Genomic DNA, 15,199 nt, shown 5'->3' on the forward strand with positions numbered 1-15,199 from the left:
ATAAAGAAAAATAAAGAGCACGACTGAGTTCTGAATACATGACATGTATGTAGATCATCAAGACTTTCCACATTTCACAATGATTTTTTTTTGAGGCATCTGAGTTTCTAATTAATCCGCATTAATGAGAATGCTGTGCATGTTTTGGTGGATTTTTTTTAGTAGACAGAGCTGCGTATAAATTAAAGATGGCCCATTAGCAGGAAATCATTTTGTTTTAACCAGTTTCTAACACACATGAAAACCTAAAGTGCTTCCACACGTCCTACGGCTGTAGTCGTGTGCTCACTCTGGGGACTGTAAGGGAGCCTGCAACAGGAGTCCTCCTTTATGGTACTTGTATGTGGTACAATAAAAAGAAAACAAACAGAATTAGCGTAAAGTGAGTATGTTTGCTCTTAATTTGCACAGTGTGTCCTTGGCTATGATGTCGAGATTTTTTTTCCCTTTTAAACGGCACCCTGGCTAGCTCTGCATATAGATATTTTACAACTTTGTCATCATAAGTTTATCTTTCACTTTGAAGTGCTCCCTTATCTCTGTTTTAAATTTAGCTTAAGCTAATAGGCGTTGTATTGCATTAATGAATATTGATTTTGAGGGGAAAGTGATGCTTTTTTGGTGAAAGCTTTTTTCTTTAACAATACCTTCTATAACTACAAAAACAAACAGACAAACAAACCCCAACCCACAACTGAAACCATCCCTAAAACAATTATGATAGATATGTTTTGAGTTTTATTCATTCTGTTTAATAGAAGAAGAAGTTACCTATCACTGTGACTTTTGTTGTGCTTATCTTCTTTAAAAAATATCCAGAATCACTGGGGTTTGAAAGCTGACATGCAAAATCTTTCTTCAGGTAAAATGTTTAGGGGGGAAGAAAAAACAAACAAACAAAACACACACACAAAAAAATCATAATGTTGCCAGACTATTTAAACTATAGGCTTAGACAGAGGGACAAGTAAACAACCAGCTTTTATCTAATAATTGATTTAAAAAGGAGTAAACATAATCTTAAGGATGGCCCTTAATATGTTGCAATAGTTTTTAGCAATGTGTGGATTTCTTTTTTTTTTTTTTTTTTTTTTTTTGTTGGAGAAAGAAACTTGAACAGCGTACAGTGTTTACAGCACCTGTATATTACTCTTCCATGAGACTGTTGCCAAGTGCAAATGTGTCCAAAATACTCACTTTTAGAGCCAAGATGACTTCAAAAGTCATTCTGATTAATATGAATGTGTTTAAACAAAACAAACAAACAAAACCAACAAAAACCAAATCAGCAACAGCAGCAGCAAAATGCTCGCTTTTTTGTTTAAGTTCTTACGCTAAAGCAGAACTGTGCTGGTTTCTTTCTTCAAGGACACTTTTTGTTTTCTGAAATCTGGAGAAAATACTTTATTTTCTGTAAGCCTCTACTTCCCCCCCTCCATTCCTTCTCCCTGCAAACACATGCCCTGCTACTAGTAAACATTTCCAGTCTTGTGAAAAGAGTTAGAGTTTCTTTCAGTTTTATATTTTAACATACCAGAATTTAAATATCTTCACTTACATTTGAAATCGGTTCATACTTTTGTTACGTTTTCCCTGAATTTTCCTCAAGAACTGGTTAAAACAAAAGACCCAAATCTAATGTCTGTAGGCCTGTGCAATAATTAAAAACTGTATCTTAAAAAAAAAAAAGTGACTTCATAGTAATGAATTACAGGAAAAAAATCTATATATAGTTTGCGTGAGAACGATGAGAATGGCTCCATAAATCCAGTTGCCGTTTACCCTAGATAAGTGCTAGCTGCAGTCCTGATTTTTATAATTTCAGTTAAAATTTAGTTTATATTTCCAGATTACAAATAAAAATCATATGTTAGATCTTAAATGTACTGAAATGGATTGAAAGGGGTTTGAGTAGAAGCATGGAATAAATTAACATGTAAGCAATTTTTTTTTTCTGTGAAAAGTAGTAACAAAATTAGAGTGACTTAAATTATTCACCGTTTTTATTTAAAGAACACTTTATTTCCCAAATACCTGACATGCTAGAGTTAGAGTATAATTTACATGAGAGAAATGTGTGAAGTTATTTTTACAGCGGGATGGGATTATAGACTAGACTGAAGAAAACAAAACGTGTTTCACCTGGGGAAAAAAATTTAACAGTTCTATATAAATGCAAAGAGCTTTGTTGTTTTTGAGAGACTTAAATCAAAAGCTTATTTTGTGATAATGATTGGGTTTGCTTAGCTGCAGTAATTTACAGTTTAACAAAGTTCTTAATTGTAAAATTCTGTTTCCGTTCTTTCTAGGAGAAACGGGGAGATTGCATAAATCTTTGTAGACAACTTGGCTGCAAGCAGTTAAACCGAAATTAACTTCTGCCTTCTGGCCGCAGAGCACTAGTCTGACGTTCCTGTGTGATACTCTGCAGACTAAATCATGCCAGCGTTATCAACTGGATCTGGAAGTGACACAGGTACGCAAGCCAAGGAGTACTGCATGTTTCCTCCAGAGCTTATTTGTTAAGTCTACAGTCTCTGTTTCAAGAAATCATCAAGTAAGATAATTAATTGTGGTCTTAACAGATGCGTAAGCTAGCACTTTAAACATAACCTTTTCTTCCTGAAGTTAATGTAAGTATATGGAACACCGCAGGTTTAATAAAAATAATAGATTACTTTTTAAAAGCCCAGCCATCCTCTTCTCGCTATCCCCAGCCCCTAAGTAGATACTAAATATGGATCTGAAGAATTTGGATTCACCTCGGAGTGGTTCCTACAATGTTAACTTTAAAGAGGAGGAGAAAAAAAGATGATGATATCATACATGCCTTAATATTTGCAGCAGTCTAGACTATCCCCTCTGTGAGTTAGTTATCAGCGGAGTTATTTCTGAACACAGACTACTTGGTTTTGACACTTCTCTAACAAATTAGGAGAAGAAAAATACTGTCTCAAGTTCTCTTCCTTCCTTTGCCTTCCAAATCAGAGTCCAGTTCCTATCACTGAGTGCAGGCAGTGGGAGTACAGATATGTAGCTTTCTGGAGTTCTAACCTTCTTTGTAGCAATAGCAAGCTACAGTCAAAGGTTAAATCTAATCTTGCTGTTGTGTGCAGCCTCTCTGGCAATATTTTTGTCTCTGTTTTAGGGGCAAGTGAAGTTAGTATTTTTTCTCAAGGGTGTTTGGTAAATAGGTCATCCCGCTGAGATTACAGGAGAAAGATCATTGCTTTCCATCCCTCTGCTTGTTATTCTAGAGCACATATAGTTTTATGCACAGGAAGTAATAGCAAGATTTTGAAAAGGAAGAGGGAGATTTCAAGTCAGGAAACGAAAAATAATGTAAGGAACTTCATTGAATTATTAGTTTAAATAGACTGCATAGTGCAGTGATGTTTTTTTTCCCCCTCACACCTCATGTACATGTGAAAAGATGAATTGTGAGAATTTGTTGTTGTTTCTTTTACGTTTTCTCCCTTAATGATGGAGGGGTGTGTGTGTTCCTGTGTTTGAAGGATTAGACTACTATCTTCCCAAATCCTACCTCTATCTACCTCACTTTTCTTCTCCTTCCCCCATGGAAATATGTGCTTCATTTCTGTCACAGTTGAAGCTATTGAGTATACTCAAGCTGAATTTTGGAAGATGTTGTAGTCTAACTTAGGCTGATTTTCCACAGTGGAACTTTCCTTCCTTTATCACACAATCTTCTGTGTCCTTCCAAAACCTGCTTTTTTTTTTTTTTTTTTTTTTTTTTAACTATTACATGGCCAAATGCTTTCTGAAGTCTCAAGAAAATTTTAAGATGAATAGTAGAAGGATGTGTGACGACTAGTGCCTGACGATAATAATACTGCTAGTTTTATTATTTAAAGAATGTTTTTATATCCAGAAGTAATAGCAATGGACATGTTTTCATAATAATGAAAATTATTTGAACGAATGAAAAAAAACCACTAATGTTTAAATTGTGTGTCTTAGTGTCTGAAAACCCAGTCCTATTTGATGTCCTATTTGATGCTTGTAATACTCCAAATACATCTTAATTAATTATGTGGGATAAAGCTCAACTGTCCTCCTTGTCCCATGAAATCTATAATAGTAAAGTATGGTATGTATTATTGAGATCTTGCTGCTTAAATAATACCAAGTGCTTGTTAAATCCAGATTGTTTTCCACTGCAAGGTGTATATTTACTTTTTTTTTTTTAAATAAACATTTGCATTTGGAAGGAAAAGAGAATTATTTCTTTCTTTCCAGTTTCTTACTGCTTCTCTTGAAAAGCATGATAGGTATTAATGTGTTTTTTTGTTTGTTTGTTTTTAATGACTACATCAAACTGCGGTCTCTGTCCTGGTTATAGGGCGGATGTTTGCTAATCTGCAGCATGATCCACCTCAGAGCCCTGTTTTTCTGGAATAACTCACATTTAGATTTAAAAAAAAAAAAAAAAAAAAAAAAGATATTCTAAAAAATGGATTTTCTTATTTTTGCTGCTCCCTGTCGAAAGGTCGGTAGATTGCCTTTCCTCTTGCTCTCTCACCCTCACTGCATAAACTGGTGGTGTGTGTGTGTGTTCATAGAATCAATAAGGTTGGAAAAGACCTTCAGGATCATCTGCTCCAACCATCCCCCTACCACAAATGTCACCCACTAAACCATGTCCCTGAGCATCACGTCCAACCTCTCCTTGATTACCCTCAGGGACGGTGAATCCACCACTTCCCTGGGCAAACCATCCCAGTGCAGCAGAAATGTCTCCTCATTTCCAATCTAAACCTCTCCTGGCGCAACTTGAGGCCATTCCCTCTAGTCCCATCACTGGTTATCTGTGAGAAGAGCCCGACCCCAGCTCCCCACACCTTCCATTCGGGCAGTTGGAGAGAGCAATGAGCTCTCCCCTCAGCCTCCTCTTCTCCAGACCAAACACCCCCAGCTCCCTCAGCCGCTCCTCATGGGACTTGTGCTCCAGGCCCTTCGTAGCCCTGCTCTGTACATGCTCCAGAGCCTCGATGTCCTTCTTGTAGTGCGGGGCCCAAAGCTGAGCACAGCACTCGAGGTGCAGCCTCACCAGAGCCGAGTACACGGGGACGATCAATTTCCCTGCTGCTGCTGGCTGCACCATTCCTGACACAGGCCAGGATGCCTTTGGCCTTCTTGGCCACCTGGGCACACTGCCGGTTTGTGTTCAGGTGAGCATCAATCAGCACCCCCAGATCTTTTTCCTCATCACAGCTTTCCAGCCACTCTGCCCCAAGGCTGTAGCGCTGCATGGGGTTGTTGTGACGAGAGCGCAGGACCCAGCACTGAGCCATGTTGAACCTCATCCCACTGGCCTCTGCCCATCAACCCGTCCTGGCCAGGTCCCTCTGCAGGGCCTCCATACCCTCCGGCAGATCGACACTTCCCCCCAGCTTGGTGTCATCTGCAAACTTACTGAGGGTGCTCTCAATTCCCTCATCCAAGTCATCAATAAAGACGTTAAAGAGGATGGGCCCCAACACTGACCCCTGGGGAACAAGCGTTGTTGCCTGCAATGAGCTGGAACTGCTCTGATCCAGGAGAGGAGTTGGTGTGGAGTGCTGTGGAGTTAATTAGTTATGGGGACCTAACAAAAACATGCACTTAGTGTGGGGGAGGTCTCTGCAGAGTCTCTTCTGAGACTCTGAAACCCCCATGTGCCTTATTTCTGTATCTGTTCTATCCTGGTGAAGTGGAAGTAAACCTGGATGTGAAAAGAAGTGAGAGCTCACTGAGAACTAGTTGATAGAAATGCATCATCTGGGGATGTCAGAAAATTCTTATCAAATGTTTAAATGGAAAACATTCCTATGAATTACAGGTTTGTGTTTGCACCCACGTTTCTACATACGTACACACGTGCACACATTAAATGGTTTTACATGTTGACAACAAGCAGGTGGCCCTGCTCCTCTCTGAAGGCTTATTGTCTCGTCATCATTGGGTCAAAGTTATCTCAAAGCACCCATCTCGACTGAAGGGCTGAGCTCTGCGTGAGGCTGCGTCTGAAGCCTGACGTGTGTCCATGTTCCCCATGTTTGAACTCAGCGTGCAAACCCGCCACACGGAGTTGAAAGACCGAGAATGAAGGTTTGCACTTGTGCAGGTGAAGCAAGTCTGTGAGATGTAGCGCTCACGTATCTGCTTCAGGAGGTTTGTTTGCTCTCCTGGCTTCACGGTAGTTGATGGCAGCTTCCTTGCTGACTTTGGTGGAGCCAAGATGACATCACTGTGCCTTGTGAGGTGGTGCTTTAGTGTGAAAAACATAGTAAAGTTGTTACAGATTTCTTTCTTCACAGCTCTTTAGTGAGCTTGCTCAGCTGACGAGTCTCAAGCTGCTTTTTCTGTTTGTCCTTAAAAACTAGCGCAAGAATGTGCAAAGCAGACGCTGTGTTAGTGATTCATGTGTTGTCAGCAGGAATATCACAAGGAATGGCCAAGTTTGGTCCCCAGTAAAACTGTGTGAGATTGCTTAAATATAATGAAAGTCAGAAACAGTTCTTGAATTTGAATATTTTAAGTTATAGACGGTAAAATTGTGCAAGGCTTACATTAGCTGCTTCTTGAGGACATATTAGCAGCTAACGCTGTGCCAGATAGTGTTTTTTTTCCCCCCAATATTATAGGCGTATAAAACTGAATACACACCAGTTGTTAAATGGGAAAAAATCACGTTTGTTGCTAACCAAATTGTAAGTTCCCATGGCTTTAATAGACTCCTGGTTTTGGTGTTTTCTCTTTTGTAATTATACAAACAAAAGCTATGAAGCTTGTTGGAAATGTTGGTTATTTCCCTGGGATTCTCCAGTAATTACCTGCACTGCTAAAGCTGCGTACCCTTGATGTGGATGGAGTGAATAATGGTACAAATGCTTTGCTAGACCCTTACAGTGATTCGATAGCTCCACAGTCCATGTGGGTCGTGTGCCAGTGACAAGAGAGAGCTGCAAGCAACACAAAGTTTAAAGATGATTTTAGCAGTCACCTGAACATTGAAAGACTCTACCCTTGCCTTTTCTGTTTTGGTATGGATGTGTTCCCTTTATTTCCTACTAATACACTTTAATGAGCTTGCCAGCTTTAGCATAATCTCAACTAAGTGCTTGATAACAAAACGGATAAAAAGATGGAGAGAAGAAAGAAAAGCACCGACAGGCAGAGAAAGCTGAGGAGTTGGCTGAGCCATGAGAAATGTTTGTCGGGGCTGAAGGGCGAACGGAGCTGCGGTGGCTGCAGATCGTAGCCTTCTCCACCAGTTGCTAGCAGGAGGAGGGAGCTACCAAGCAGGGAGTTCTATTTTTACAGACTGCTTAAAAAAAATGCAATAAAATGGTGGCCCAAGATCTGGGGCTTTGTTGTTACGAGATGAAGAGAAAGGGAACTGAGGAGAAGGATGAAGGAGAGGTCTGGGAGTAGCTGTTCCGCTGGAGGCTGCCAGCGAAAGGCTTGCGGGGCGGCGGAGACCGGCTCCAAGCAGCCTCCGCTTCGGTGCCGACGTGTGACGGGCCCAGCGGCCGGGTGAGAGCCCAGCACGCACGGAGCTGAGCCTTGACGTGCCCACCACAGGGCTGCTTGAATTGCTCCCTGCCTTGAAACACACACATGCGGCTAGATTTCACGACAGCCAGGACGCTAGCTGAGGCGAAACTTGCGCTGAGTTACTAAATAGAGGCCGTATTTTACCGTGCTTCCTTGAATTCTCCCCATCTCCAGCTGCCAGAGGCATTAAATGGCTCGTAGGCTAGCGCTAACGTGAAAGATGTGGGAAAGTATGAGGCGTATGGCTAGCTTTAATTGCTATCAGGTTTAATTTTTAAAAATATAACTTTCTGGTATGGGGGAAAAAGGGTATTTTGGTATCAACACATTTCTGGTGAGTGTTGGAAAATTTGTTCAAAGCAGAATGAAATTTCTCTCAACTCTTCTGTTTTGGCGTAATGCTTTATGTTATGCGAGACTGATTCACCCGTGTGGAATCAGAAAATGTGTGCAGTGATATTTACTGGTGGTAAACTCCTTAAAACTGTTACAGCTCTTGGACACAAATTTAATTTCAAATGGGCTGGCAGCAGGAATATAACTTTTTTTTTTTCTTTTTTTTTTTTTCTCTTTGGTGAGCAATGCATAGTTTTGCGGTAAATTTGAAAGTATTTATTGTTTCTAACCAGAGTCTTTAAATGTATAGCTCCTCTCGTTGGACGAGAAGCTGTAATTACAGCGAGGGTTGACAATTCCCCCTTTTGCCAGAAGTCCTTTGACGAGAGCAGACTGCGATGCTGTAACGCACAAGGGTAACGCTGCCAGAATCCGGCTCGGCGAGCGGAGCAGATTGTGTGCGTTTGCTGTCAGATGAAAGGTTCTGTGGCTTCTCAGCCCAGCGTCGGGTCAAGTATTGCCTGTTTTAATAAAAGCTAAAGCTGTTAATCTGAAGGAAACTCAGTACTGCTTTGAGGCAGTGAGACGCTTCCCTGCTAGCAGTTGTTAGTTGCTTGTTGTGGAACACGGGTTCAAGTTAGATTTTGCTTTTACGATACCACATTGGTTAAAAACAAACAAAAAAATGCAAAAAAGCACACCTCAGTGCAGTGTATATTTTAGGGGATAAAATACAAAATTTTGTCACTCCTACTTTCCTTTTTTAGACTTAACTTTGAGACTGCAGAGACGTACTTGACTCTTCTTTATATTCCTATATAACCATGTAGACTCGTGGATCAATATTTGTGTGCATGTGTGTGCTTATATGACTGAGGGGATGGTATAACTTGTTGTGAGCATTAAACTTTAAACTCAGTTGTACAATGAGACACAATAGTGCAAGGATAGACTTTAAAGCATTTTTTGGGCATCAGTGCTGCCATCTCTATCGTATAGATTGTAGGATGTTGTCACCCATTCTTAAGACACGGTATGGGAGGCCGAGCTACACGGTAATCAAATGGTCCTTCCGGTATTTTTAGGCACAACTGAGTTAAAAATAGTCTTGACTTCTGTTGTCAGAAGTCTTCATTTGGTCTCTTAATGGGATATTGCAGCCTCCTCTTGCAGATGTAAAACGCCACATTTGGGATTCCTTACCACTCCTCCCTGCACCAGGTCCCTTGCAGGCTGTGACTGAAGAGTTAAACATGCCGAGCATGCCCGGTGATTCTTTTTCTGACATCCTAGTGCTGGAATGAGTTCTTTCCTGACTGCCTGCCAGAGCCTTGCTATTGCCTCCTCTAGTGTTGATGAAGATCTAGATATAAATACTTAAGGCTCCCCAGGCTGACGTCTGTACAAAGGACCAGTCAGTTACTCAAGGTTATTCAAGGTGTCGTAGTATGCAGGCTTCTTTGGAGGAGCCAAGACTTTTTGCAAATATGCACGTCAGGTCTTTGTACGAGCTCTCCACGAGCTGCTCATTAATTTGGCTTGATAGGTCACTTTAACTCAGCTCTGTTTGTATTAGTCCTGCAAATAATAGAGCTTCTTAATGCTCCTGAAAGTATTTTTATGAATTTTCAACGTCTCTGTGTTGATGGAGAACCTCGTAAGGATATTTTGAGGGGTTTCGGTTTTGAACCAGGTTTGATGAGCTGTACAAGCAAGAACTCGGTCTCGCACTACCCGAGCGCGAGTAGGGATCAACTGCTTAACTCGAATCAGAGCGCGCCGGTATGCGGTGTGCTAAATCTGAAATACACATGTTGAGACAAATCCTAAAAGACCAATAACGGTTTCAAACAACTGCGGATTCTTTAGCTCCTGTAGCCAAGTTCCAAAACTAAAGACTTTTCCATTTTGAAGGAAATAATATTTTTAAAAGTGATGGGTTTAAACGATTGCTTACTTTCAGCGTTTTCTGTCATAACGTTGCTTTAAGACGGGTTAACAAATTACTCCAGCATGGAGGAATAAAAATTGGGTACAATTGTGAAGTTAAAATACTGTACTGCCCTTAATGAACGTGTAATCTGGTTTTCTGAGGGTATGTGTTACAAAAGTCTTGCTTTCATTAGGAAAAAAAAATAGAACATTGACGTTTTAATTAGTGCCACCTGTAACAATTTTAGCATTTTGCTTCTTGGTGAGTTAGTAAATAAAACAAAATAGTACGTTTTTCAGGGGTGCTGATGACCTGCGTATTACAGTTATCCGGTTATTCAGTATTCTGTATCTTCTGGAAATTAGATTAAATATTTTTTATGGGACACTAAATTGCAAAATTAAAAAAAAATGTATGTGATAGAATCACATTGAACAATTTTTCTTAAGGAATCAGTGATAAAGCCTTCTTGCAGCGTCAGGAAGCCTACACACTCAGGGGAATTAAGAACATAAAAAAGAAGTATTTGTAGCAGACCCAGTGGTCATCCTACAGCTGGAGGCTGACAGGGCAGTGGAGTATGTCTGTCCTAATCCGTATCTGCCCAGAATGTTTTGATGTGGACCTGTGCACGGAGACAGATCTCAAACCCGAGAGTGAAACAACTTTCGACATTCGGTGGTAGTGACTTTGATTTTACTGTGCAGCAGCAGTGATGTCAGAACAAGGGTTTCTGTTGCAGGGCTGTTTGCTTTGTGTAAGGAGAGTGTTGTCTGATCCTTTATTGAACTGTAAAGTACAGTTCAAATGTGAAAAAATATCAGCTTCTTATAAAAGGCAGCAAATGGTGCTGATTATTTTACCTTTGACAAAGTGGAAAATTTAAAGGTTGGTGTGTCCCGTTTTATTAATACAATAAAATTTTACAGTGTTGTTCTGGGCTTAGATATATGTTCTTTAGTGTTTATTACCCCTCGGTTACAGTAAAAATTTTTGATTTGAAGTCTGGCATCGTTGTCCAGAATGCTAATTCAGGAAATTAATTAACATACGAAAGCAAACGCACGTCCATTTGTCTCCGTTCTTTTCCTTCTGCTAACCAAAACAAAGCTGGTGTTTTCTTGTAATGTGCAGGAGTGATGGAACGCAGAGACCATATTTTTTATCATTTAGCGCTAGTTTATAGCTTCCACAGACTTGTCCTAATAATGAAGCTATGAAGGATATGACAAGAATGGTGATATTAAATTTCTCTAGACTAACAGTAAATTTTTCCATTCTGATGTCAAGAATGTAGAGCATCTGGAATCCGCAGTGTGAGTGGTTCAGTCCGGGAACACTTTCATCAATTGCTTAGCCATTTATTCTCCTCCTAGGAACAAGCAGTCTGCTATAGAATATAACACTCTGAAGGAAGCAATTTTCTAGAACTGGAAAAATTCTTTATGTCCTCTTGTTTCTGATTTAAAAGCTTTCCATTTCTTCTCAGTCTTAAATCTTATTGCATGCGCAAAGTTAGGTTAAACATTTTTAAATTGAGATTGTCATTATTATACACTCTGTTCCCCAGATCTAATAAAACTAAATTGTATTAATTAAGTTTAGGAAAAACTGAAGACACCCTGAAGACGGGAGCTGCTTAACTGTGTTAATAGAAAAAAAGCGTGAAATCTATTGATTACCTTTCTAAGCCGGGACAATTCTGTGTTTTCAAGCATACTTGGATTTTTCCCTTGAAATTGTTTCTTTAGTCCAAGCTGGCTGAACGCTACAAGCTTTATTTTGCATCCATTTTGGGTTACTCTGCAACAATTTAGACTGCAACAAGTCTAAAATCTTCAGAGTGGTTTCTATATCTGTGGCAAGCTGTTGTAAATTTTAGTTTTACGAAGATATGTACGTGTATTAGGTTATTGGCATAAATATAGTTAGGGATTATTTCTGTAAGCAGGGTTATCTAGTCATTGTTTTTTATTTGCCTGTGTTTTTTTTTTTTTTTTTTTTTTCCTTGGTTGAAATAAACTTCATGGAAAGTGTATCGTATGTCTGGTGTTAATTTATTCAATTTCTTTATTCTTGATTGAGGCAGTTGGGTTTAATAGGCTACCGAAGCACCTTCCAACATTCCCTAACCCCTACTACTCTTACAAGGGCTTTATGATATTACTGTGTGCAGTGCTTGCCCCTTTCAGGAGTGTTGCCACACCACAGGTTTTACTTAGTTCACATCTTAGTTCATCTTAAGCACTGTATCTAATTTATATAAGTATAAATATATGAATATAAATATATGAATATAAATATCAGCATACCAGTATCTAAAACTAGGAGTTCCCTTATTTATCTGGAATTGACCCTCATTACTGCCACCGGCTTAGGTGCCCATGTTTCATCTAGAAAGATCCCTGTTTCTTCCTCTGATTCAGTGATTTGGGGAAGTCCGGGGATGATTACATTGTGATGTGAGATTTTTTCCCCCAAGTTGTAGGACTGACCTAACTTGCTTCCTTTTTTATAGTTGCAAAATAGTCTTTCATCTTCATGCTTAAACTCATTGTTAATTTTTGTAATGTATGCTCAGGTCATTTGAGACCTCTGAATAAATGTTCTGCTTTTAAAAATAGAAGTAAATGAGTTTTTCTTGTGTAAGTCATGTTTACTCTACTGAATTTTGACACCTGAAGTATTTTGATACTCGAAAATCCCAGTGGACATGTGATTCCTTTTAAATATAAAACTTGCTTAAATTTATCCAAACTAGACTAAAAAAATTACAAGAACCCAAGTAGAATAGCAACATTGTATAAAAAAAGCTTTTTTAAAATGCTTTTTTTTTTTTTCAAGGCTCTTTACAGTGTTGCCAACATCAGGCATTCAGAAAACCCAGGATTTTTTTCAGCTTTTTGTGATTTTTGTTTTTTAAAACAACTTCTAGAGCCTTTTAAAAACTTTTTTTTTTTTTCCGTGTGTGTGTGTGTGTGTTAGTTTAGACTGTAGGCATCTTTCCAAAAATGTGTGCAAAATACTTTTTTTTACTAGGAGCTCCCTGCTTTTTGGATGGCTTGGAGAAGAAAGCATCGCCCTGAGACTGATAGCCCAGCTGAGAGCTGGCAGCCACACCCTTAGGACAGCAGCGTTCAGCTCTCAGTTGTGGAGCTGTGTCTCAGCCCATGGCTACTGCAAGGAAAAAGCATTTTTAATTCCCGTAGCGGCCCATCTCAGTCCAGGGGATATGCCTATGACGATGAAGCTCAGTGCAGCAGCATTTCAGTATTTCTAATTTCTGCTAAAAGGATTTAAAAACACAACAATCTGCTTTCAACAGCCTGAGTGCAGTAAAACCAGTGAGCTACTCACACTGATTGCTGCAGCCTCTGGCTCTGGCCTCCAGGAGCACCTGAGATGCTATTTCGTAGCTTTGCAGGGATCGGTTTGAGGATGGGCTAAGGCACAATCTCCGGTGTTAAATTTGGATTGCTTACCGTGCTGCATGGAAGCAACTCCACGTAGTGACAGCTGCAGGGCAGCAGAGACTTGATCTTCTGCTGTTCAGGTGTCAGAAAGGTGGATGTGACAAGTCCGTGGTCATTTCAGCGAGGCCGATATGTCTGTAGTCAACTGAAGTCATTACCAATTTATGGCAGGCTGACAAATTATCTGGTCCCTGTCCCTATCACAAAAGTACTTGCTTTTAAATCCCATCTGCTAGCTGTTCACTTGTCACTATCTCTTTACACTGCAGTACATCGGAACGATGCATTTTGTCTGGCTGAGACACAAATCAAATGCCACCTTCTAGCTCTTAAGGAGTTGGTGCAAGGGGCAGAAGAACAATACGCAGGTTTTCTTTAAATACAAAACCTTAATGCCCATCTGAGAAATTTTGATTCCATGGCACTGGGCACTGCAGAAGGAGCAAGAAAAAATGCACTTATGTGAAGCTAAGCCTTCATAGGGACCAGCACCTTCTGCTGCTGTCATGTTGTGTTTAAAAAGAGGGTAGAGCTGAGCTCCATTTTGGAGTGTCAGTATTTTAACTTCGGTCTTTACCATCTGTTCTCTCCAGCTAAAAACCTCAAGTCCTCTTCCTGCTGAAGTTTTGTTTGGCTATTTTATTTTATTTTATTTTATTTTTATTTTATTTTATTTTATTTTATTTTATTTTATTTTATTTTATTTTATTTTATTTTATTTTATTTCTTATTTTATTTTATTTTATCCTGGCTACATAATGCTCAGTTTCAAGAGGAGTGTAATGAGCAGGTGAGCAGTGTTCCTTGGCATGGTGGGAGGCTGGGGCTCTTTTGCTGCAGAGAAGAGCTGGATCCTGATTTTTTTCACCATCAGGGTGAAAGCTACAACCATTGGACTGCAGAGGTAAAGCAGGGCAGCATTTGAAACATAACCTTAGGACTGGAAAAAATGCACCTGCCTCATATAACTCCAGAAGAGCTGCATAAAGGGGGTACATTTCTGTGGAAGCTAGCAATGGGGCTGGTGAGACACAGCCACCCATTTCCCCAGAAGGGGAATTTGGGGCTCTAAGAGGAAATGAAGCCCACAGCACCTTTTGAGCTGGATGTTGAAGCCATAAGGTATGCAAGCACCTGCAGGATTACCCTGTCCTGGATCGCAGGCAGTTCTGTGCATAAAACCAAGTCTCTTTACGGGCAGATTCAGTCTCACCCCATATTACTACCGTAAGAATTAGGCCATCAGGAAACTTTTACTTTCACTGGGGAATTAATTATCAAAGGTTTGAGGGGCAGTGGTTACAAGCATAGAATAGTTTGACAGTAGATGATATGTGAAATTTAAGCCCTTAATCTTCTTGTGCATCTCTAACGTGAAGGGAATGGCTGAACTTAGTATCTTCTTCCCTCTGAATGGCACACGTGAATTGTTCCTGAACACTTACACCACAGTATAAGCTTACCTTCAGTTTTTCATCCCATTTTTAAACAATCTTCACGTTATTCTAAGGTAAATGTATTGACATTAACAGAAGTGGCCATGTGCACAAATAAAAGCTGAGTGTAAAGAAATTTTAATTACCTAAATGAACTTCTTAAGGACACGGTAAATTGAATTAGTGATAGCTTATTTTTTGCAGTTTTAATATTTGTTCTTCTTATGTACTTAATTCCTCACCTGAAATACTGTTGATGTCATTTCTCAGCTACTGTGACATCCAGAGAAACTCTGAAAAAGTTATTCTTAAGTTATAATTATTATTTTTTTTAACAAAGTGCTGAAAGTCTAATATTTCATAATTCAGCCCTCTGTTCCTCGGGTGTTTGTTCAGTCATTGGTGGAGTCTTGGTAGGCAAGGCTTGGGTTTCTTTTTCTACCCATGCAAAATTGTAGTGG

The 15,199-nt window shown here is 39.7% G+C and overlaps 1 protein-coding gene across 2 annotated transcripts in view; it reads left to right on the forward strand.

The window, feature by feature from the left end:
• Positions 1 to 15,199, forward strand: part of MPP7 (MAGUK p55 scaffold protein 7) — a 148,108-nt gene that overhangs the window by 38,052 nt on the left and 94,857 nt on the right. For both annotated transcript variants that reach the window (XM_084282410.1, XM_084282409.1), the window contains one exon: positions 2,310 to 2,476. In XM_084282410.1, the coding sequence (XP_084138536.1) occupies positions 2,440 to 2,476 (37 nt within the window). In that variant the 5' untranslated portion in view covers positions 2,310 to 2,439. The remainder of the gene's footprint in view (positions 1 to 2,309; positions 2,477 to 15,199) is intronic.

This window comes from Netta rufina (assembly GCF_964035555.1).
Source record: "Netta rufina genome assembly, chromosome: 2".
In the NCBI taxonomy this organism is placed as follows: Eukaryota; Metazoa; Chordata; class Aves; order Anseriformes; family Anatidae; genus Netta; species Netta rufina.